This window comes from Lagopus muta, chromosome 4, assembly GCF_023343835.1.
Source record: "Lagopus muta isolate bLagMut1 chromosome 4, bLagMut1 primary, whole genome shotgun sequence".
NCBI classification, from domain to species: Eukaryota; Metazoa; Chordata; class Aves; order Galliformes; family Phasianidae; genus Lagopus; species Lagopus muta.
Genome location: NC_064436.1, coordinates 37,324,010 through 37,349,249, shown reverse-complemented (window position 1 = coordinate 37,349,249; position 25,240 = coordinate 37,324,010). Strand labels below are relative to the sequence as shown.

Here is a 25,240-nt window from a genome sequence, read left to right as displayed (position 1 = left end):
ATGAAGAGCTCACAAGACATCTGTTAGTGTTTCAGCAGTGCTGTGTTACAGTGAAATTCATGGTGCTCAGCTTTAGTGGCTATTCAGCCAGATTCAGTGTGAGATCGAGGAATACACTGCAAAGGGAAATCCAGCAAAGAGTAATCCTTTATTGGCTTTGGTGACATTCAGTGCCTCTGCACCCCTGGCTTCTGGGGGTGGCCAAGGCTGGGCTGCAGACATCTTGACTTGGCTGTGGGCAGCAGGTTCCCACAGGGCCTGCCTGGCACAGTCTGGGTCCGTGGTGGTGGAGGGAGATGAAATGGGATCAGCTGCCTGCCATGGACTAATGCAAAGCTCTTTTTATCTATGCATGTCCTGTTTTGATAAATAAATGCTTGACGCTAGTAGTGATAACAGTTAACCCAGGGAGGTGAGAGAGGAGCTTTGATGTGCTGGTTTTAGCTGGAGGATAAGCAATAAGGGAATGACAGACCCATCTGTCTCTGATATTAATGCTAGAAATTAATGCCACCAAAACAAATGGCTGGTGGAGGGAGGGGAGAGACTAATTGACAACGTGTTCTTTCTGTCTCTTCTGGTCTCTCTTGACCCACAACTCCAATAATTCTTCCCCATCTTCAGCACAGGCTTCTCAAGTTTCCATAGGAAGCACATGAAAGCAGCTTTTGGCACTGCATAATAAAGAGCAGCACACTGTGGGGTATTATTTTTACCTCAGCAGAGCTGAGCAGGGCAGGCTGAGCCCTGATTATACCATGTGCTCCCCTCCCAGCGTCTCCCTCCCCGCTGCATTGGGCTTGCTGCTTAATGCAGCGCTCCTGATGCAGGCTCACGTGGCTGCGTACAGGCACAATGAGGGCTTGAGCATCGCCGGCTGCGCTGAGGCAGAGCAGGCGCTGCCTGCAGGTGGGCTGCCTGCACCCGGCAGCTCTCGCTCCTATTTCCCACCCACCAGCTGGACGAGAAGGGATGGGTCGCCAGGAAGAGAAGAGAGGGCAGTACATGCCAGGCTCCCGCACCCAGGCGCAGCGGCAGCAGTAAGTCACACTGCACCATTTTCTTCTCGCCCTGCAGACAGGCAGTGAGGAACTGTAAGGAGCTGCTCCCTCTCCGGCGGGTGGGCATGCTGAAGTGGAGCCTTCCTCCGAGACAGGAGACGCAGCCTCTCTGAAGGAATCCCTGGAGACCTTCTCAGTTTGGTGCTTTGTGCTCAAAGGCCAATTCTTCCTCTCCAGCTAAGCTCATGTTTGCTTGCAGTCACAGCTGAGCTGAAGAGTCTCCTGCCTGCTTGCAGCTATTTGCTGGCTGCACTCTGACTGCGAGCGCTTTCACATAGTGCATGGATGTGGCTCTCATGCCCCTGAATTATGGGTGCTGCAGAGCCTTAACCTTTCCCGGGCTGTCGGAGGAGTGGATTACTGCGCCAAGTGGTGGCTGGTGGTGAGCACCCCTGCAATAAGACTGACTCACCTGGATACACCTGCGTGGGGGGCACAGCTGCTCCAACATGGCTCATGCAGCTGCTTCCATTAAAAAAGTTCGAGAGTCTGAGCTGGAAGAGAGGGAGAGAAACCTTGAGAAGGAAAGGAAAAGGCAGCGGAAAATCTCTAGGGCAGATCGCAAGCGCAAGGTATGAGGGGAAAACCTACCTCCTCCTTCTTCCCCCTGAACCCTTCCTTCTGTCTGTGTGGTACTTTGCACGGGTTCACTGCCATGTGCAATGCTCTATCACTCATTTCCCTTCCCCATCATCTCATTTTTTCCCATCTGCATCCCTTCCCACCCTGTCTGTGCCCTAATGAGGCCCTAGCCCAGCCGCAGTGGGACGGGAGCGCTGCCTGTCATGGCAGCCCACAGCCGCACAGTGAGTGTGCCCATCAGGGAGGCATTGGCACCCCCAGAAGCACCAGGAATGGATGTCATTGCTCAGTAGCCAGGTGCTTCCTGCCTCCAGCTCATCTGAAGAAGTTGGCAGGGAGGGAGGTGGCTGTGGTGGTGACTGCAGTGTGGAAGTGCATTTCTGCACTTCACAACTGCATTTTTTCCCCGGTTTCTGATTTTTGCCTTTACTTCCCACACTGGTAGCAAAAGTGCAGCTAAATGCTGCATGAAAGATCCCTGGGTGGATGAGTTGGGTGGCTGTTCAGGGAGGTATCAGTCAGTGATGCTGTGCTAGCAGCCGTGATTCAGTGCCTTTACACTGCACACTGCAGGTATGTTTGTCTGCCTGTGGCCTGAAACAAGTCAGCAATTTGTTGCGTGTTTGTGTCAGCTGCTGGTGGCATTCTGATTCTGTCAAGGCCTATGTAGTATTTAGAGGTTTCAGGTTTTGGGAGGATTCTCCTAATTTATAAGAAGCTGTTATTTTCCTTCTGCATTCGAATATGAAATGCTCTGTTGCCTTGGAAAAAAAACCAAACAAACCGTAGAATAAAAAAATAAATATAAATGATGTATTTGCCAGATCACTCTATGGTTTCCAAGGACACAAGTAACGTACAGTGATGGTGAAAACATGAAAAGGTCTGAAGCAGCTGCTGAGGAGAGCTGTAGTGCTGGGCTGCATCAGGACTGCCTGTGTTAATGCCTCAATGCTGCTTCTCTCTCCCATCTCAGGAACCTACTGACTTTGGTGTATGTTAACTCGTTCACCGACACTGTGACTTGATCCATTCTTATAAATATATTGTGTAAGGGATAACAGCAAGAGATATAATTAATCTGTCCTATTTTTCTTTTCTCTCACGTTCCATATATACTCAGATCTCTCTGTAAAAGGAAAAGGATCAGAATCCAGCACTGTGACGTTTGAATTTACAGATTCTTTTGGCGTAAGATTCAGGAGCAGCCATCTGCTCCCTTGGCATACCTGAGAAATTCTGAAGTCATTTTATATTCAATCTTATGGATTTTACGTGCCGAACTACATAATTTAAGTAAAGTGATTGAGGCTGTTGGATTCCTTTGAGACCTGTGGGTACAATTTCCCCGATTTCTACAAGGCCCCATTTGCAGAATGCATTAAGTTGCGTTGCAATTCTCTTTACCAAAACCAGAATGTCATTTCTAGTGTATGCAGTGTTTGGGTGCAGGGGCTGCTTGGGGCAGATTGTGATTACTGTCCTAATCCCCTAAATGGGACACTGCAGCATAAGGTAGTTTTTGTGATTACATTCCTGATTGAGGAATCCTCTGTTAAATAGCCTTTCTTTTTTGTTTTCTAATGTTTGTTTCTTTGCTGGAGAGTCTCTTCTTTACATTTGCCCATTATTCATCTCAGTTATTTAACCACAGCATGTGTTGTTTTTCCTGAATTTCATATACCTTGTTTCATAAATGTGTTTCATTCAAACATGTATTCTACTATTTTAATTAGAGTGGGATGGAATTAATCGTGCCCCTCCTGCTATCTCTGTTCTGAGAGTGCTGCATCTCCCTGGCTGGGAGTGGGCCAGCTCAGGCTGTGATCGTGTTAGCTGTAATATCTGGTGGTGCAGGCTGTCGATCAGGTTTTTCAGATCTAGGAAGCACCAGTAGTCATTGCTTAGAAAACACAGAGAGCATCATAAAGTTTGCTCACCTTCCTTTTGAATATTCAGCAGTGGACCTTGCTCCCATCTTCCTTTCACTGCAGCTGTACCTTGCTGTTACATAAACAAGGGCTTGGCTGCACCTTCCACTTGCCTTCTGATGTGTGGGTGTGGGCTGGGCCAGGCGTCTCCCTCTTGCTCCTTCAGCATGAGACGGACAGCGGCGCAAGTATGGCTTTGTTCAGACCTGTGTACATGCCCATACTGCACAGAATGCATAGCATCAAGCAGGTCATACATATATGAATATGTATACACACAGATTCATGGTATCCACAATCTCCACTAAACATGTAATATGCATTATGTAGAGTAGATAAAATGATGTCTATTTCTTTGCTGATGTAGTTTATATCTGTATTTTATATGTTTTTTTTTTTTTTAATATGTCATGTTGCTGATGAAATACAAATTGTTCAATATTGTTCAATGGTGTTATGAGAACATGTCCAGCTAGGTGCAGAGCCCTCTCAGTTTTTCTCGACTTCCTTGGAAAATGGTGGCAGTCAGCAAAAAGTATGTGTAGGCCCATGGGAGATGAAAGGTAAATGAATATGGATTGTCTGCACTTAAACTCTTTTAGCATATGGATTATATGGTCCCAGCTTCGTGATTCATTAAAAAGCTCTTCCACTGCAGTGACGGGATTTTCAGTACAGCAGAGACCTATTTTGTTTCTAGGAACAAAAGTGAGTGAATATGCTGTAGTAAGCTATTGTGAACAGCCTTTTTCAAATCCTCGTGTATTTTATATGCATGTATCTCTTTATCTACTGATCCATGGTGAATATTTGAACTGCTGATGTGGCGTTGGGATGGTAACTTTTCTCTGACCCTGGAAGATCTTGATTATGCAAAAGAGGACAGTGAAGAACTACAGCTTTATCTCCTCCTCTCTGGCAGTACGCTGGGCAGCTGTTAGCACTGTCCTGTGCCGCTGCCCTCCAGAGATACTGCAGGGTGTGGGATCTTTGTGGATGTGCCCAGATGCTGGAGTATTTTCCTTAATGCTGTTTTGTATTGTGATCATCTTCTGTCTTGATGGCAGCATTACAAACCTTCACTGTAGCTTCTGTGTCTCTCGGGTAGGACAAAATCTTCCTAAATGTCACTATTTTTGCTATGTGACATAGTTCTGGACAGTAACAACACGCTGGTAGTTCACAGTCAGGAAAATGACCTGCATCAGCAGGAATCTTGCTTGGATGCTGTGTTTGCATGTCTTAGGCATCTGTAGTTTTGTAGAGATTAACAGAAGTATTCCTTGTCCATAAATTGGCAAAAAAGGTGTTCGTAAGCTGACAACAAAAGTCAGACCCTTCAGACCCTCTCCTCCATTCCTTCTGACTTGATTTCTAAAACCAGTCGATGAGGATAGGCTCTAGTTATCTTGCATTCACATAGGTAATACTCATTTATGCATGCAGTCTTTGCCTGCAGTGTTGAAAAACACATACTGATGCAAACGCAGAATAAAATGTGCATGTAAACAGTAACAAAAAAATGCAGTCTGAATAGTTGGATACCTGAATGTACCAAGAGCATTAAAAAAGCCAGGTGCCAACAGAGGAGCAGGTTAAAATCTGTAGATAACATCAACGTTCAGGCATGACTAACTCAGTTCCAGCCGAGCTCAGGTTGTATGAGGTCCAGCTCTGCCTGCTGTATGATGCCTGTGTGCGATAGCACACATCTTCTCACTCATCTTCTGCAGAGTCAGAAGAATGAAGGGGTGCGATTACCTTGGTGGTCACCCACTGAGTCAGTGGCAAACTTGGAATTACAGCCTTGGAATCCAGCTTCCAAGACCCTGGCAGTATGTAACATGTTCTTGCTTTCCCATGTCTATTCTACTTATAAAACACGCAGAGCTTCCTGACTGTGCGTGTGACAAGTGTTTAAAAGATCTAAAAACAAACCCCAGACACACCCCAAAAATCTGTTACCAAAAATTGATTTAGCTGCTGAATAACAGTGATTCTTGCAAGTATAAAAATGGTATACTGATTCCTGCTACCGTTCTACCATCAGTGCTGAAGACAGAGTTTGGCCTCTGGGCTCTGCTGTCAATAAGTGGATATTTATTTAGTATTTAAATAATTTTTCAAAGTGTTTTTAAAAATTTATTATACTATACCATTTTTTAATAAGGCCAGCCTTACAGGATTTCCTGCAATAACTGATGTATTCACTGCTCCTGGCCAAAAGAGATTGGGAAACAACAGCGTATCAGAGAATTTTGTCCTTCACTTGACACCCTAAGTACTCACATACAAAGCTCACATGCAGCTGCTGCTTCTCAGCAATATCTGTAGAAAGGCAAGGCTGGAGGGAGAAATAAAGGGCTGCTGCTGTCTGTAAAATTCAGGGGCATGGAGAAAAGTCAACATTGAATAGATGGATTCCATTGCATAGCTGCAGAGGACAGTGATTAAATTTTCTTTGTGTTCTTTCAACATCAAGATATTTTCTTACATTATCGCCTCCTTTTTAATGAATTGAATAGCAGAAAGAAATCCCATGTTCAGTAATTCCTGTAGAAATGAATGTCACTTTTGTGTCTCAGAACAGAGAAGAAAAGCCCATTTGATACTGGGATATACTTTGGGCAGGAGAGGCTTGTGGAGCAGGACTTCACTCTTGGTCAATTGGTGTTCATGTGCCAAATACAACATCTCCTCTGGTGTGAACATGATGCAGGATCTGTGAAGAATTTGCATTTGGCTAACGAAGAGAAAGAATCTTGCACTGCTTGACCTCTCTCTTTTTGGAGCCTTGAGGCTTATAGCAGCTTTAACCTCCTGTTTTTTCTTTAGCACTGAATATGCCCTATCTGTTCGATGTGCTGTTTGTTGCCTTGACAAAGATTTTTGTGATTCACTAGAATTTCTAGATGTTTCAAATGCCTCTTCAACCACAAAAACAAAACAAATGAAAAAAAGCCACAAACCTTTTTGTTTCATAACTGAGTGTTTGCGTAGATGGTGCCTATTCCTGATGACTTTTGAGCATTTGCCTTCTACACCTCAACCTTCTGTTTTCATTATGTAGATACTTCTCAGGATGAAAATAATACCACAGTTTGATTCCTTTTTGTAAAGTGCAGCTTCTTTTGGTGACACTGTATTTCAAAATAAATTGGGATTTGTTGCTTCAGTTTATAGATGTTGTATCTCAGAGGAGTGATATGCACATAAATGCAACAGTGAAGCTTGCAGATAATTCTGTTTTGTTGGTGATATATTGAATAATTTACCAAGCCACTATTATGAAGTTTAAATTGATCCTTTGCAAAAGTTCACACAGTGTCCATTCACATATAACATATTTGCTGGACAGGCATTGTCATTGCACTTAGTGAATGCAGTGTTTGGCATGTCTTTCTCAGTCACATTACCTACAAAGTTTAGTATGGGTTTAGCCTGTACGAGGGAATCCAAGGGCTTTAAAATAATTGCAGGTTAAGCTTTGTCAGCCTTCTGCAGGTAGAGAGTGCTACTGTAGTGCCAAATATCATTATTTGTGTAGTCTTTTTTTTTTTTTTTTTTTTTTGAGAATTTTGCATTGTTTGCCATAATTAAACTGGGAACAAATGAACAATATATAGAAATGAAGCAAGCCTAGCAGTTGTATTAAAGGCTGATGATCTCCAGTTCTCTTATTTCTAATAGGAAAGGAACAGTCTTCGTAACAAGTTTAAATTTACTCACTGTTAGGCTTACTTCTTAACAATACTATGATTTATATGTGGCTTTTAAAATGTAATTTAATTTCCTTGGTAACTTTTGAAAGACAAGATTTATTTGATTTCAGGAAATTCTTTGTAAGTTGTATTTGAAAACACATCATTTAGATTAGCATGAGTTTTGTATCTTGGATGAATATGCCTCTTTGTGGCTTTAGGTGAAATGAATTCATATCTGAGACACTTGAGAAAGTATTGTCTGTTGAGAGATTGATGAGCTACTGATTGGCTAGAAGATTGTCATTAACTAAAGATGGTGGCAGTGCTCTTGTGTGTCTAATGAGGAGAAGCATTGGACTTGATCTAGGTCACATACAGCGTGGAACCCACTGGTACTTTCCCCTTCCATTTGTGAAGGGCATAGATCTGGTGTGAGTCTTAAATTCTCTCTTACTCCCTCATGGTAGCACAGGGAGGCCTGGAGTGGGTGATTATATTATAATCCTTCCAAAAAGTTTGTGCAAATTCTCCTTCAGGCTTCCATCATGAGAGAATGGGGCAGGAGGAATAGCTGTGTGGACCTTTGCTGGGGCCAGCAGAGCTGCTGCTTGGTGGGAGCTTGTCCCCGCTGATGGCTGGGACTGTGGATTTTCTCTCAGCATGATAAGACAGTGTGATAGAAATGGAAGTATCTCCTTTTCTTTCCTCCCCCAGTAAAAATAAACCATTGGGCTCACAGCACAGTTATTTGGATACTGTACGCAGGACGAGTTAGACATGTTCCTGATACTTCATCTGTCCTTTTGCATTGGCAAAGTTTTGTATCTCTATCCAGCTATTTCAATAATAAGAGCTTCTGTTGAACTTCAAAAGTACAACAGAGAGAAATGCCAAAAACTGCTTTAAGTGACTCTACCTCTCATGGTAGAAATTTTCCAGAATTCTCCAGAAATTTAACAAGTGTCAGTCCTACTTATCGGGATCTATAAGTGATTTAAAATAATAATAATAATTGAGTCAACATTTATGCATTGCGTGAAATTATCCCCAATAATTATTAGTGGCTATTTGATTGTTGACTTTTGTTTTCTTTCTTCTCTGAAAATGTCTTACGTCCTTTAGATTGGTGACAGCGTCTGCATCACTGGAAGAATTATTACTTTGTTTGGGCAATTTTCCGTTGAGTAATTACAAAGATTGTTTTAAGGGAGTTTCTACAAATGCAGGCCAGGATTTGGGGGGGGGGGGGGGGGGGGGGGGGGAGGGGGGCAGGGGGGAAGGAAAAGAAAGAAAGATGCTAAACTGTGAAATGTCAAGACTTTAGGTATCTGTTTTTTGTAATTTTGTCCCTCAGGCTTTTTCATTGCCTCCTGGGGAAAGTTTGGCACCTAACAGAAGTACATTGTGGCACGTGAGCATTGAGAAGTCATATTTTAATGATGAGATTTGGAAGCATGCCCTGCTGTATGTATGTGCCAACCTATAGCACATCCCAACCCTGGAAACAGTGAATATGTCCATAATCCATAATGGTTCAATAGGATTATGTGTTTTTCAGGCAGCAGTTCTTCCCCTGAGATGAGGTCTTGCCCATAGAATCATAGAATCACTAAGGTTGGAAAAGACCTAAAAGATCACCCAGTCCAACCGTTCACCTATTCCCAATAGCTCCTACTAAACCATGTCCCTCAACACAACATCCACAACACCCAGCACAAACTCAAAGCACAACTGGATCATGTTTCTGCCCTGCAACAGAAATTGTTGTTCAGCCTTTTCTTTTTGAATATGCATATTAGTATGGCTTCAGAATTTAAACAAACGTTTTTGGGAGCATTTATCTCTTGATTGAGTGTCTATTTGAATTCCTTTAGCGTTATTAAGACAATATAGTGAAAATGGAAACAAGCATTCTATGTATGGTTTGGAATGCTGACTGATATTTAACTCCTGTATAATGAATTTAAAGGAATTTAAAAATGATTTTAATGCTAATGCCTTAATTGAGTTGTTGTGTAAATTAGTCATTAATGAGATAACTGGATGTCTTCCGTTCAAGTCCTGGTCATATTTGAATAAGGAAATACAAATTTAGGAAGTGATGTTCATTACTTACAGCATCATACTAAAGACAGCGTAGAGAGTAGGACTAAACAAAGGGTAAATCTACCCTCAATAGTTAAGATTTTTGCTGGCCAGTCTAACAGAAAACTTCCCATGGTCATTTTCAGTTCTAGAACATTAGAGCATGTTCCATATAGAGACCTGAACTTGTCTTCAGTTAGAAAAAACTTGCCCTGATGTCAGTGAGAGCTGTCTGTGGTAGGTCAACAATATCAGTCTGGGAGTCTGGGAGCATTTCTCAGGTGTGATGGAGATGACTGCATTCCCTGTGGGATCCATTCCTGTGTCCTGACAACATGTTGTGTAAGTTCACAAAGCTATTTTTAAGAAGTATTTTCTATTTCTTTCAGCTTGTCACAAACTTTAACAGCCTAATAGTCTAATATTAATATATTTTCTTCCTCAGAGTTATAGCAAAATACTACAGCTGATGGTAAAACTGCTTCCGTAAATTAACTCAATTATTCATGCCCACACAGTACCTTTTATGTTGCCTTGAGAATGCAGTTGCTCTTTGTAGATTTCCTTTTTTTGTTGGATTTTTATTTTATTTTTGTAATATTTTCTGTTCTCTGCATTAATACTAAGCAATTCCTTTTGTAGCATCAGTCGTTGTAGCATTGGGTAGTTTTGTTTGAACCTGTAATTGTATTTGTTTTTCTGTCTGGAAACTTGTTATGTAGGGGAACATTCACAGTTTTCCTATACTATCCTACATCCTGATGGACACACCTGTTAGCAGCCTCATTGAGATGGAAATGAAGCCCCAAGTAGCTCAAATCAACAGCTTTCCTCACCACTCAGTGGAGTTGTCCAGCTATAAATAGGGGTAGATATTCTGTGCTGCTACCCAACTATATACAGTATTAAAGCATGCAGTATGAATTACTGAAACCTGTCAGATGTTGTTAAGTGAATTTTGGATGGTTCAGAGTTGGCACTGTATAAGGTGCTAATATGTTGGCACTGCTCAAGGGTTTTCTCTCAGGTAATTATTTATAAAAGTTCTATACATCATACATGCATCTAGTAGAGCTTGCTGATAGTTTTTCAGGGATTGGTTTAAATCTATGTCAATGCTTATTCCTGTACTAAGAGCTAACCTCATGCAGATCAATGCAAATAAATTGAAAGCTGGCCTTTTACTAGTGACTGAAAACAAAGGCTGCAGTTAAATAATAATAATAATAATAATAATAATAATAATAAAAAATACATATTTGTAGTTACCATCCATTTGTTAATGCTAATGAAGAATTTAGCATGCTGACCTCTCCAAGAGAGGCTGTTTATGAGCTGTTTAGGGCTTCTGGAAGGAAACAGTTTTAGGGAAGACAATCTAGGTATGTTTCAGTATACAAATTTGGTATTTATCATCTTCACATCCTCCAGCAAAATTTGCACCAAGTATGATGGAGTATTGTGGACTCTGTTATCCTACAAAGAGAGAAGAAAACAAAAGGGGAAGAGAAAGAACAGTGCATTAAAGAGGTTGTTTGCGTGTGCCCAGGGAAGTTCATTGGCACTGTCTGTGAAAGAAATGGAGTCATCAGGTCGTGAAAAAGTTTACTGTGCTTATTATTTGGAAAATATTAATGTGATGCTGCTATTGTACCTAGGCTGAGGAAGGATATAGATTTCATTTTCCGTAGTAATTCTATTTCTGTAATTAAAATAAAGCCAATATTGGGGCGCAGCACTCACTCAGAGTAGATACAGCCCTTATTTTCCCAGGCTATAGAAAATGGTTCCAGCCTACAGAACTGTAATGCCTAACATTTCCAAGCTGTTTTAAGTTAAATAATTTAGACTTGGTTTTAATTATTTACTTTTTCTGGCTTATGCTCTGTTAGGATGTCTCATTGAGGCACGTCAGCGCTCAGCATCCATGAAGTGGGCAGCGCATCAGGAGAGCTGCTCAGAGAAAAGCTGTTAGTGCCTCGCTGCCCAGGGCCTTAACTGCTACTGCCACTCTATTACTGTTTCTTTTTTTTTTTCTTTTTTCTCTGAAGCACTAATGCAGCAAAGAGGAGAGGAATAACATGGATCACATTGAAAATACCGTGGCTGCTGTAGTGATTAGGGGCTGAGATGAATCAAACGAAGCCCTGATCAGCTATGTGGGAAGAGCTCTAGCAGGGGCTTTGCTGATGGAACTGGTGTTGGCCACCAGAGCAGCTGTCCAGAGGATGAATCTGCTGCCTGCATTTCCAGGCAGTGGGGCAGATCCCATCCCCCTCTGTTAAGCCAGGAGCACTGTAGGCTAACCCTGATTTAGCCTCTGCACAGGGCCTTTGCAGATTTAGTATCAGCTCTTTTAGTCACTATTGGAAAGAGGTTATTGAAATAATATGGTGGATACTTCTCTGAAGAACTTATATTTGTTTATCAAAGTAAAAGATGTAATTGCCTATTATTGTTTTCACTGTTATGTGAGCCTTGAACTGGCATGCTACTGTGTGCAGAGCAGGCTTGGCTTTAATGCTTCTGAAATCATTTTGCAAACAGCGTTTGATGGAGACAAAAGTAAATTAGTTTTTAAAGAAAAATATGTTATTTTGACTGGTCAGTCAAGTTTTTTCGTGGGAATGTGTGGGGACTCCATGGCAACTAGATCGAATACATGCTGTGCTCCTGGTCCCGCTGCTGTGTGTAAAGCTGCCAGCCTGCATTCCCAGCAGCACCCACGCTGCCCACACAGCCCCAGCACCTGCAGCACATGGCAGCTCCAAGGAATGGCTGCTGCTCCACGGGTGCTTTCAGGATGGCAAGAAAGTCCCTCTGATACTTTTTATCTCCTGGTCTTCATTCTCACAGCAGCGACGTAAAGTCTGCAGCCTTGTCTGAAAAGGCAGAGGATTCTCTCAGATGCTTTTTGGGAGTGATTTATTTACTAACTCCTTCCTCGGACATAGGCACTAGCAGTATGCATCTTAGTAGTGCTGTTTCTGTGAAGGCGAGTGTGGTGTTAGCCTGGTGTTTTGTGGCCCGGAAAAAGATTTCCCAAACAACTGAAACCAGAAATAATTAATAGCTGTGCACAGAGCCAGCTCAGTAGCAGAGCTCCGCATTGCAGCACGAGGCTTCCCACAGGCTGGGGGAAGGACGTGCACCGCTGTCTTCCCCATGCTGCAAAGGAACTGGGGCCTTCACCCCTGTGTTCTGTTATTTGGTTACCCTACAGGTCTGCAGTGTGGCATTGTGGATTGATGTACAGTGATGGAAGCAGCACAGATACGATGCAGTTTGTTGACTCTCTGCGGCTGCAGCATGCCTGATGTAGGGCCAGAGGATTGTGTTGAGTTATGCAAGCATGCCCGAGTTCACTGAGGATTCATCCCCAGAGCATTTGTTTTTAACCTTCAGTGCAGTACTTTGATGAAAACCTGAGTGCACGTCTGCTTGGCAGTACTTGGTAATTTCAATAAAATTTAGAGGAAAAGGAAATTGTTTACAGACAACCTGGAAGGAAACAACTTCTTGCTTCAACTTATGAATAGGAAGGCAGCTGGAAGGCTATGGACATCAGCTTCCAGTTTCTCAGTTTAGCCATATTCAAGTCAGCTGGGTGGAGTTAACAATCACATAATGCTTTATTTCTACCAGGAAATCATAGTTATTTTGTGTTGTCTACACTGGAATAACAGCAATCATCAGGCTAGAAGCCTGAAATACAACATGAGGTACTTGAGATTTTTTTGCAGAGTGCTTGTGAGGAGCCACCCTCCTTCTGGAAAAGAATTTTGAGACAAACAATGATCATTTGTAGGAAGGGAGCTATAAGTAAAGATTATCAAAGAACACTAGGTTTTATAATAATATAATCTTAACTTGTTGAAAACCCTGAACGATTTGCTAATGATTTCAAGAGATTTAGGATTTTTTTTTCTGGAACATTTCAAATAGAAGATAATTCACCTCATATTATGTAACCATCTTAGTGCTTTATTTTTTCAGATGTGATTTATGAACATTTGTTCAATTTGTGAAATGGAGTTACGTGGTGAAGAGAGGGATTTATTTATGGTGGAAAATAATATTAGGCAGCTATACCTTCAGGATTAAAATGTTCTTTCGATAAGTTGCATGTTCTCTAACCTTCCCTGTTCAAAACGCTGAGTTGGTTGCATGAGGAGAGCTTTGGCATTCAAAAACTATTTATAAATTTTAATAATGTTCTAAAGATAATAATTAAAGTAATTAGCAGGGATGAAAAGAGCCTGAAAATCACAAATGGAATTTGAGAGACAAATTTGTGAAGCCAAAGGGATAAAACGAAGGCAGTTTTTTTCCCGTCACCAAGAAATACAGATGTTCACATGCCATAAATCTATGCCTTTCCAAGAATGAATATGCTTCCTTCAGTCTTGCAAAGAAGCTAGCATGCTTCTAGCCAATCTCGACATAAATTCAGGATGTTCTTCACTTTTGCTTTTGAAAGTATTTTCCAGTAGTTGATATCCTTCCACCCAGTAGCCCTTTAGATTTGTTCGCATTGCTGTAATGACCAGCTCAGCAGGGGCTGTCTGAAATAGTCTCCAGTTCACTTCATAATGGTATATATGCAACAAGCAATGACACAGTCCCTGTGATGGAAAGATGCTTGTTCTGGTGCTGTATGGACTCAAACTTTACACAGTGAGATAATTAAGTGATATACATTTCATTTTGTTTTTTGTTTGTTTCCTTAGATTATTTAAATCATGTTATGACTTCTTAAATTATGTAAACTGTTGTATCTTTGAATTCCTGAAGACTATTCATAAAGCCACTTTAACCTCCCCCAAATATGTGGGGATAGGGAACCCTTATTTTCAGTGAGAAATAGAATCAGGCAACCAGCAAAAATCTTCACATGTATATACCTATACATAGGACCTATAAGTCCTACGTGGATAATCAAAGGAACCATGGAACCATTGAAGTGTCCACCTGAAGAATAGTGCACTTGAATCATTTCAATAAAAGAATCAAATAATTGAGCATGAACTCCTGTCCCAATAGCATAATGTTAAATATGTAAGTTGGGGTGTCATTGGAATTTCTAACATGGAGTGAAAACTTGACTTTGCAGGGTTTTGGGATAAGTTACTAAGCATTTATCTTCATAAAAAGTGAAATAAGGTCCTTATGCTCCAGTTGCACAGTCCTGCAATATTAGAACCAGGGCCATTTCTTTTTAGTGTCAAGAAGAGAGTGTGTTGGTTTTCTATTTATACTTTCTATCCACGTCTGAGAAGAAACCCTAGAAATATTTAAGAATTCAGTATCCAGTGACAAGCTAATGTGCTTTCTAATGAGATTTAATCTTTTGCTTCTTTGTATATTTTTCGTATTCTTCCAAAGGGAAAAATTCTCTGATTTAAAGTGCACTTTTAGAAACAGTAGGTTTTATGTTAAGGAAAAAAAACCCACAGAAGCAACAAAAACCTCAACAAAAACAAAAAAGCACATATTGAAACCTCCCACGTAGACAGAAAATGCTGATGACCTCACTGCTTCCAGAAGGACTGAGAATGCTTGACTGTTGTTCAAAGAGACTGTGGGATCTAAAGAAGAGGTTTTCCTCCTTTAATTTTGTAGGTCACGGTCCTATAGTGAAAGAGGGAGCTGGAGCAGTGACTGAGAGAGGATCACCTAACCAGGGATAAACGGATCCCACTGAGATCCAAAGACAAAGATCATGTGGACTTCAGTGGGTGTTGAAGCAGGTTTATAGGCAATGGATAAGAATAGCCAAATATTCATTTAATGAGACAGCTGCTTCCCATGTATGTGGTGTTGATCTCTTCCTATGAATGAGTCATCTTTGCAGCAATGAAAAAAAAAAAAAAGAGAATTTCATTTGTCACTTTGAATGCAGTTGGACTTTTCAGAAGTCTGACATGGGATCTCACATCATGTTCGTTTCCTGGGAAGCCGCTTGAAGTACTTAATTATACAAAATCAGTTTCTGTTTTAGAGTATTATTACATAGTATGGATGTTTATCAGGGTGGGTTTTGTTTTGTTTTGTTTTTTTCTTTTTGGCTATATTTTTTGTATGCCTTATAAAATACTTCTGGATTTTTTCCTTAACATTTTTGCCCATTCTGAGTACTAAGTACAATTCAGATGGGAATTGTAGCCTAACTGGTAAGGCATTGGGTGAAGACCTGGGCTTGGGGCTTTGCCAGTGACCTCTGGTTGAGGTCTGAATCTGGCAAGAGTTTGCTTTGCAGCATGCAAAATGTGGAATTGTATCCATTTTGCTTAGCAATTAACAATAGTGATAATGCCAAACTGCTATGATTAAGTTAGGATATTTATAAATATCTTTTATTATTAACTTTCAAAAGACATTCTAGTTAGAGAAACAGCTGCTTTATCAGAAACGTGGCAAACAGACACTTATTGAAATTCATAGGAATATTTGAATCTATCTTTCATTTTATTAGTGTTGATGTAAATGGTTATACTTCTGATTTATTCTCATTTAAATATCAAAAAGAGAAGTTTTGCTTTTGTTCTGAGGGATTATCTGGCTGGAGATCCTGAACATATTCAAGAAAAGTTTAGAGCAGTATTCCACAAAACAAGGAATAGTTTCCAGCAGGCTGGGAATGCTGGTTCTGCTTCTCTATTGCTTTTTCATTTATTGTAATCTCAGGTAGCAGGAACATCATAAAGAGTAATGCCTTCCTAATTCCTCACCAATATGATATAGACTAAGGACCTATGATACTGCAGCAATAATGTTTCTGTTGATAAGGATTAAATTGAGTCCATAGGACTTGCCTGCTTGCAGTAATTGTATGAAAATGCCCTACTCCCTGAAAGAAAGTGTAACAGAAGTCCTTTCCTTCGATGAATTGGAATAAATTTCTAACCCTGTATATTAACAACTGTGCTTACCTAATTGGAAACACATTCATTTTCCTTTGCATGTAATACAAATTCTATGCATCTCCGTCCCATTTGGTATTACAAAGATGCTGGAAGGGAGAAAAACTGGATATCTAATGTTAAAATAGTGCATTGGTGAGGGAATGGTTTGTAGAAGCCTGTGACCTATTTTCCGTCTTGTAATTGCCTCTGGGCCAAATGTTGGTGCTCAGCCATAAAGCCCAAATAAATGAGCTGTGAGAGTGACAAAAGGAGGCTGGTGTGAAGTGATAGGAATATGAAAGGGCTTTGCAATCAAGGGGTGCTGGGTGTCATGAGAACATATAGTGTGATTCTCTGATCCCAGTACTAGTCCTCCATCCACTTGCATGCTGTGATTGTGGGACTTTATGAGGGCCAAGGAACAGAGCCTGGAGAGTGGTCATCACATGGGATTTCCTGATCCTAGGAGAAGCTCTTGAATAGCTCAAGGACATCATTTGATAGCGGTAGAATATTACATTTATTATGAAATACAGAATTTAAAATGCTGTTAGCCCTTTCCTTGCCATATTTTTCATATTGAAAGAAAAGTACAGGCTTTGTGGAGGATTATTTTATATATATTTTTTTATTTCTTGCTGGCAGTAAATTTTATTTTATATTACTGGATGTTTGCCTTTTGTTCATTTTGGTTGACATTAATAGAATTTCCTAGCATCCAATATTTGTTCTGTCTCCTTTGATGGAACTATAAACCATCCATGACGTCTGAAGGACTGCATTGAGAGAGTTGCACTGATTTTTTTTTTTTTTTAAATTTCTTTTAAGATCTGTAACCTCAGTTTGACCAAATATAATACCAGTAAATTTGGAGGTCAGAAATGCTGATTTATGAGTTCAGTTCAGTTCTGAAGGCACTTCACTCAAAGTAATACACTTGCTTTGTGTGCATCCAGGAACAAAGTTGGACTTGGGTTTGGTTATGGTCTCTGACAAATACTTTAAATTCTGATGTTAATTCATGCTTTAAGGTTGAATCCAGCTGAAGGAGAAGAGCAATCAGCAATTGTTTTAAGAAGTTACCAGTGGAAAATATATTTAAAAAAAAAAAAGTGACAAAAAAAAATCTTATAGGAAACAAATATCTAAATGTAGGCTTCAAGGGATGTATTGTTCCAGTTCACTAAGCTTCATTTGGTATCTCTCAAGCATACCTAAAAAATATTATTATATTCAGATACTGTGCATTGGCTGCAACTGAGGGAATGATTTCCTCTCAAACTCATGTAATCCAGTTCCCATTAAATCTCCTTAAAACATTTATGTACCGGCTTAATGCTATTTTTTTTTTAAAGAAATAGATTAATAGTTGTATCTTTTCTTCTATAGCAGGACTGTGTCAGTTGTGATATTTATTCCTTTCTGACTGGCACCTCTGCTACGTCATTACAGTCATAGCTGTGGTTTTGTATGCAGTCTCTCTTTTTATATTGCCACTGAATTTCTGTGAGAATTTATACAGGTGATTCGTAACTTTTGGCTAGGTAGTTACCTGGATTTACCAGAAAGCTGAAGTCAGAGATCTGAATAATAATCATTTATAAATATGTTTATTGTTGTTACTATTTTGAAGAAAAAGTAAAAAGCTTGTGATAGAATAAGTATCGTATTGGAAGAGGAAGGAAGAAATAAAAGTACTTTGTACTGTATTGTTTCACTCACAGTATTTGCATTCTTAGAAGCCTTCCCATGCTGTAATTGCAGTCCAAGTGTTCATCTTCCTTCAAAATCCAAGAATCTGTGGTGAGAATAAAATAAAACGGATGCCCTTGAAAGGGCAGCAGAGACTGGGTAATGTTGTCTCTACACTGGCCCATGCATATTGAGCCCTTTAAATTTCTTGGGTCCTTTGCATAGGAAATACTTGGGCAGTGTTGAGAGTGTGCAGATGGTGTCAGTAGGGGAAAGGAGCTGGGTGCAGTAGAAGGCATCTGTGATTACTCAAGCTGATTGTAATGTAAGCTGGTTACTAGAGCTTTTCCCAAAACTGCAGTATTGAGTTTTGAGAGAATCTGGTTATTGCGTGGATTCTTTCAGGAGGAAGAAGTGGAGCTTCTTCACAGCTTCCATGCAGTTTAGATGAGTATTTTCCTTTAGATATTTCTCTAGAGAAATTAGACAAAATGGGTAACTCATGTTTTTTATGCACCTTATAAACCTGCACATCAAAAACGATTACTTTTTGAAGCAAGATGGTCCCTGGAGAGAAACAACTTTTTAAGTACATTATACCGGGCAGATCATGAAATCTATTTTGCAGTTAAACATCTGCTTGCGTGCCCTTTTATCAAGGTTGCTACTGCAGTTAAACAGAAGGGGCTTGTGCTGCCTGCAGGAGGCTGCCTCCTGAGATGGCTGCCCTCTGCCCAGCGCCGCCGCAGGTGGCCTGCATGGTGCCTAAAAGCCTGCCCTGACATCACTGCCTTCCTGCCATGACACAGGAGTGCAGAGGTGTTGGGTGGTGGTGTCTGAATGCCTGTTGAATCTTCAAGTGAAATGCTGTATTGGCATTTGGGGTGTCATTGTTCCATAGGTATTCCATCTAATAGGTGCTGCTGCTGAACTGCAGAGAACCTGGCGAAACTTACCTGCTTTAATACATATTTTTAACGATACCTTTGATGTCTTTTAGCTTTTTTTGTTGTTTGTTTGGAAATGCTTTATCCTCCATTCATGCTCCATTGAATTTATCAATGTCCTAAAGTACTTCAAAGCTAACATTTGTTGTCTATTTTCATGTGTTTATTTCTTGTTCTTAAAACCTTGGATATTTTGCATCATGTTTATTAGCATTGTTAATACTGTGCATCTGAATGACAACTGAAGAAAGTTCTATAGCATTCTTAGGAATGCTCTGGAAATAAACTCTGTGGTTCTGTTATTGTGCTTTCTTTAATTTACAGACACATTACAGTTTTTAATAGTCCTGAGAGACTACTGTACACAAAAATTTGCCTTTTTATTTTGTCAGTTGTTCGTGGTCTGTCTCTTTTGCGGTGTTTAATGTATACATAATTCAGAATCACCAAAGAATTTCTTACCTATCAGTATGGTTTTGGTGCTTATATTTATGAAGGTTTTCTTTTTTCTGAGTGACGTATCCAGCTGAGAAATTATGTGAAGATATGTTTTTAATCAAAAGATCTATAACTTTTATAGTTAGAATCATGCATGTTAGAAATAATGTGTTTCTTCAGTTACATACAATGCTTTTCTATTTTGTCTCTTTTTAGATGACTATATGACTATAAGGCACGAATTGTTGTTTGCATACAGAAACTTAAATATTGTGCTGTTAAAATGCTTTTGATCATTTTTGGAAGATTGTCATCTTTTATTTATCATCCGATTCAAAACATTTCAGTGTAAGGAAACAAAAAGCGTTAGATAGGAATGATATAGAACCAAGCTTTCAAGTATTGTTTGTTTACAAGGAATGGGTATAGCTTATAACTTTTCATGACTCATTCTTTCTGTGAGGATGGGAAAAATAAGCCCAGTAGCTCTCCTCTGCATTGAAGCCTTGTTGACTTTTTAGAGCCAGAGGCTTGGAGTAGGTAATGCAAGATTTTATTTTGATACTTCAGTTAGCTAGTGGTATGGTAAGTTGAACAGATATACCACTGGCTATATCACAGAATAGAAAAATTCACACTTTCATGAGTGTAGTTCAACTAAACCTGAATCTACTTTTCTCAGTAAGGTTATTTTCAACATTGATGCAGATAAACTAATGTTCAATATGTGTGCATGCGTATATTGTTATTTATTGATTTTTATTAATGTGTGAATTTTGTGGGAAATTAGGTTTAGTTTTCTTCCAGTAGCTCTAGATACTCTTTTGAGTTTTACTTTAACCATAAAGAGCTATTTACTAGAACAAATAATTTAGTATATGAGATGAAACCATTTTCTAATGCTGATTAGTAGAAGGACTTGTCATAGCACATGTATGTAATGGCCCCTAAAATAATAGGTGGGCATGGGATGCAAAATAAAAAAAAGAAGATAATAAATGAACTGCTGATATATGCATAAGAACATATGTTATTATTATACATCAGCAACCTCTAATTGCTATGGGAGAGTAACAGCTTGAATCAAGAGTACAATATGAGCCAAAAATATACAATTCTTTGTTGATTCCCTAAAAATAGCCTTTAAAAAACAAACAAACAAAGAAATATACGAGGTCCAGGTTCCACCAAAGATCCGATGTAACTTTCAGTTACAGCTATGACGTTTTGGATCTGTTAGGCACTTGTTGGCATCATCATCTTGCCTAAAGCATAGGTCCAGGGGTGATAATGAGTTACGGAGTATTTTACTTCTTTCCTGCAGAAATGTTCAAAGCTTGTGGCAATGTAACTTTTTAAGGGGAGTGGAAAGCCTTCCATTTTAGAGCAGTACGGTTAGTTTCAGTGTAAGACAATGTTAAATATGAAAAAAATTATCAACAACCACTCTTCTTTATGTTCCAGATGGAATATTTTGTAATATTTAATGCACATTCACTCTTTTTCTTCCCTGCATATTAGATTAGTTTATTAACAAAATGTTAAATCTCAGAGCAAAGCAATTACTCCATCTCATATTGCTGTTTTGCTCCATCTTATTATAGTTGATCAATCTTTCACTTCCCATTAGTAGCACTGCAGATACTACTGTTGCATAAGCAAACTGTAGAAGGAAAAGTGATATTTAGACAGGAAAACAACTGGGCTTCACTGAATGCTGGGCATTTGCCTGAATAAAGTCCATTCCAATGAATGTCGTCAAATGGAAAGGAAAAATGATATTTTTTACACTGTATGTGAAAGTTTTATAAAATTTGGAGTGAATCAGGAAAAATGAGAACTCCAGAAGTACTTGCAGAACAAAGGCAGTGTAATGTTGCTCTGATACAGTGCGAGTAACTGTATGGTGTTTTCAGCAGGAAGGAGGGGAGCAGGACAGTATATATTTGTATAGGACTATTTCTCTTCCTTCTGTATTTTGGTAACGTGGACTTAAGAGGCTGAGATGAGATTTTCAGAGCCAGCAGTGATCTCCCACTGATGCATTCAGCAGAGAAGATAGGGTGATTATCTTTAGAGAAGAGGATTGGGGCCTTATTTGGATATTACAAATTCTGAATGAGATAGCTTGACAAAATCCTACGGGATGGCTTAAGGCAGAATTAGTATCCTGGCTGTGCTAAGGAATAAAATTTAGTGCTAATCAAGGGCCAGATATTTGTTTTGGATTTAGACTAAACTGCCTGAAACAAATAGGTACCTATAAAAGCTTACTGTCACGAAGATGTAAATCACAAATTTCTCAGATGAGAAATTTACTTTTGTTGAGGGGCGGGGGGAGGGAAAAGAGCAGTTTGAAGTACAATAAGTGGTGATATGCTTTTGTTATCATGGCCTGGATGGTTCTGAACTGCATTCATAACTACCCTGTATTTACTTTCTTCGTGCAGTAAAAGCTTTGCTTCATTACTGCACTTTGCTGCTTCTAGTAAGATCCTACAGTGTTAATCAAAATGAAGTTGGCCCGCACAAGATTGACCCAAATGCTTCCTATGTTAGCAAAGTACAGTGACTGCATGTGATGCTGTGTCTTTTCATCATTTCTTGTATATGCTGTGTTTATGTGTGTGTGTTTTTTTTTTTAATTCAGTGAGCAGTTGTAATTTCCTTATGCAACCACTTTTCTATGTATGTCAGCAAATGCAAATATTGCTATGTGTTGAAAATATTTCCTTCAGTCTGCAAAACAAGGATGGCAAAGAAGTAAGTCCACAAGAACAACTGAGTCCTGCATTTGAGTTGAAGGCAAGCAGGTATTAATTTCCTAATTTTCTGACACGCTTAGATCTTTGACAGTCTCTGATCTGCCTATATGGCCCAACAAGGTTTGCTGGCATTGCTTAAGAAAATTCTGCCCAAAAACTGCACGCTTTTCTTTCTGTCATCTAGACTTTCAAAGTCAGCTATTTATTTTGATGATTTTGTCATTAGTTGTTCCTTGTAATAATTCCTGTGTGTTATTTATTGTTTGATATTAGCACATATTTCATTTCCAATGAATATCTCTCTTTGGAAAACAGAAGAGGGAAGCTATGCTGAGAAGAAACTGTTCAGGCTGGTTTTTACAAGAAAAATTTGCATGTGATTTGTAAGTGGCTGAGCCTGGACGGTTGCATGGAACCGATATTTGTGAGAGGATAAGCATTGAATAAACCTTAAAAAGAGACGATATAAGCTTTTTAAAAACATATTATCATTGTATAAGTTATATACTTCTTTGTTTTAAACTTTCCTATGAATGAAATTATCTTTTTCCTGTGCTGTTACACCTGTGGCCTTTTCAGGATGCATGGTTGCAGGGTCTGAAGGACAGACTCTCTGTTTCCATGTTCTCATAGGGATGCAAAGACATACATGCTGCTTAGAGTGAGGTCTCTTATTGTTACTAGCTGCAGAGGGCTGTTACGCTTACTGTGTTAAAATATTCATCTTCTAGAGCATAGCAAAATGATTTGTCATCTTCAAAATGGCTCAGAAAAAAAAATTGTAGTTGGTTGTACTCCTGTTACTTAAACTGGAAAGGATTTGCTGCAAGGACTTCTGCAGTAGGCAACCACCTCTTCATAAAGGCTCCACCTCTTCATAAAGGCTATCTGGTTTTCAGGAATTATTTGTTGTGACCTCTGTGAATAAGACACAGAGATAAATACCAGAGGAAAGAACAGATAAATCTTTGGGAGAACATTTGCATCAAGGTTATTATTATAAGACTTAAAGTGACATAAATGATATAAAAGCATAAATAATTCAAGTTTATAACCTGCATGAGCTCAGTGTCTGACTCAAAATAATTTTCAGCAGCACTCAGAAATCTAGAAATACATAGGCATGGTACAGTCTGTTCTCCTCTTTCTCTTTTTTTTTTTTTTTTTTTTGTTTTTAATCAGTGTGTTTGAACACAAGAATATAATAGGGAAGTCTACCTTGGGAATATACATTAACAAATTTGGAGAAATTGTGCAATATATAAGTTGTGATTTGCCTTGATGATTAGAGCTCTCTCTTTTTCTCCATATTACCATATTATCATTTATTTTGTGGCACTAATGTTTTTACAGTACTGACTGATTAGTTACTTCAGTTTCTCTGCTACATCAGAAAATAGCAGAAATCTCTGCTGGCAAGCTAAGCTTTCATAGTAATAACAAAAGGAATAAATAATTATTATTATTTTCAGAGGAGCAGAACATTTTGCTTCTGTTGCCATGTACCTGGCTAAGTCCAACCATTATTATCCCTGCTTAACTTTACAAAACGTAAGCTTTGCCCTTCCTGGACTGGTGAATGGCACCCCTAACATTAAGTCTCCATCCTGAGATTAGATTATAGCCTTGCTTTCACTGCTTCTCACTGCTTGGTCTTGGAGTTCTTAGCTGAGATTTTGCAAGTGGCAACAGATCAGTAGGTTTGTATTGCAGAGTTTTTCTTGATGGCCAGTAGCAGGAAATCCAAGTGTGTTGAGATGACTCTATCTCAAGGATCTTTGGAAAAATGAAAACAAACTGATATCAGAAAAAATACTGAAAATAAGAGAGTAAGTCGGTGGGGGTGACGACAGCATATAATTGCTATATGGTTTTTTAAAATTCTTGACTACATTACATAGCATGTAATAGGTACAGTGTGATAAAAGTGCAGTGCTACATATGGAAAAAAAAAGTCTCTTTCAGTCATTACATTGTTAACATGCGTCATATTGATGGCAAGATTTTTTTTTTTTTGCTTAGTGTTTCATGTGATGTCAGGCAACACTACGTATAACTATCTTGTGTGTTATTTTTCCTCCAATTTTCAATTTACAGAGCTTTCCAAGTATTCTACATCTATATTTCATGCTTTGAGTAGGTTCAATATTTTTAAGTATGACAAAGTTCAAGTAAACCTGACAGTAGAAAAAGTCACAAATATGTGCTGCTATTTGCTGACCAAAGAAGGTGGCAGCTGTTTTTTCAGAAGCTGTATAATGGTAACATTTAAACTGAACCAGGTGCATATCTGAGAAAATTATCTGTCAAATATTAAATGCTATTCAGAACAGGCACTGTATGATGTGTTAGATCTCCTTTCTGTCAAAAAGTAAATAATGTGGGAGTGTTCTGGTCAGGTTTAAAAATGAGAATCTTTACTGACCTGTACATAATTTTATCCTCAGCTGTATCTCTTTCCAGTGTTAGAAACACTGGAATGGTTACAAAAGCTGTGTGACAGAATGTAACAAATAATGAGTTCTGCAAATTTACTTAATGACTGTTTACACAAAATTGGAAAGTACATTTTGTTGCACTTAGTGGAAAAGATCTTGCACAATGGAACTCTCAGAAGTCTGATGAGAACTTTGTCTGGCTTTGTGTAGCTGAAAAGATGATGATCATAACTGCTGCAGGCTCAGAGCATGTCTAAGTGATGAAACCTGAATGTTTCCCAAAGCCTATGGCATTAATTGAAATGGAGAAGGCAGAAGATATTCCTCTCCATATGTTTCCATATTTTTTGCAGCTGCCTATTAAACTAGTAGTGCTCTTTACCAAGAATTTTGATCTATTTGATCTGCATTTTTTTGTTGCTGTAGTCCAAACACAGTGTGTTATTTGAGTTGTACAAAAAGACAGATGTTGTAAGGAGAACGGTCCCCTCAGATTCTCCATTAAAAAATAGCCGGTGAAAGTGTTGCAGTGAGCCCTTGCATCATGTAAGAATGATGCCAAGAGAAGAGCGAGCCTTATGGCTGTCTGGTAGCTCCAGGCAAAGTGGCAATTGTTATCTTTTGAGCTCAATATGCCAACGTTTAATTGTGTTCATGTCATCCTTATTTGTGCAGTCGTGTTCAATTTTGTA

At 39.2% G+C, this 25,240-nt stretch overlaps 1 protein-coding gene across 1 annotated transcript in view; it reads left to right on the top strand.

Annotated features, from left to right (window-relative positions):
* The first annotated feature begins 859 nt into the window (after window positions 1–859).
* ANK2 (ankyrin 2) overlaps window positions 860–25,240 on the top strand; it is a 178,113-nt gene continuing 153,732 nt past the window's right edge. Inside the window, exon 1 of the mRNA XM_048943211.1 lies at window positions 860–1,633. Within this exon, the coding sequence (XP_048799168.1) occupies window positions 1,511–1,633 (123 nt within the window). The 5' untranslated portion in view covers window positions 860–1,510. The remainder of the gene's footprint in view (window positions 1,634–25,240) is intronic.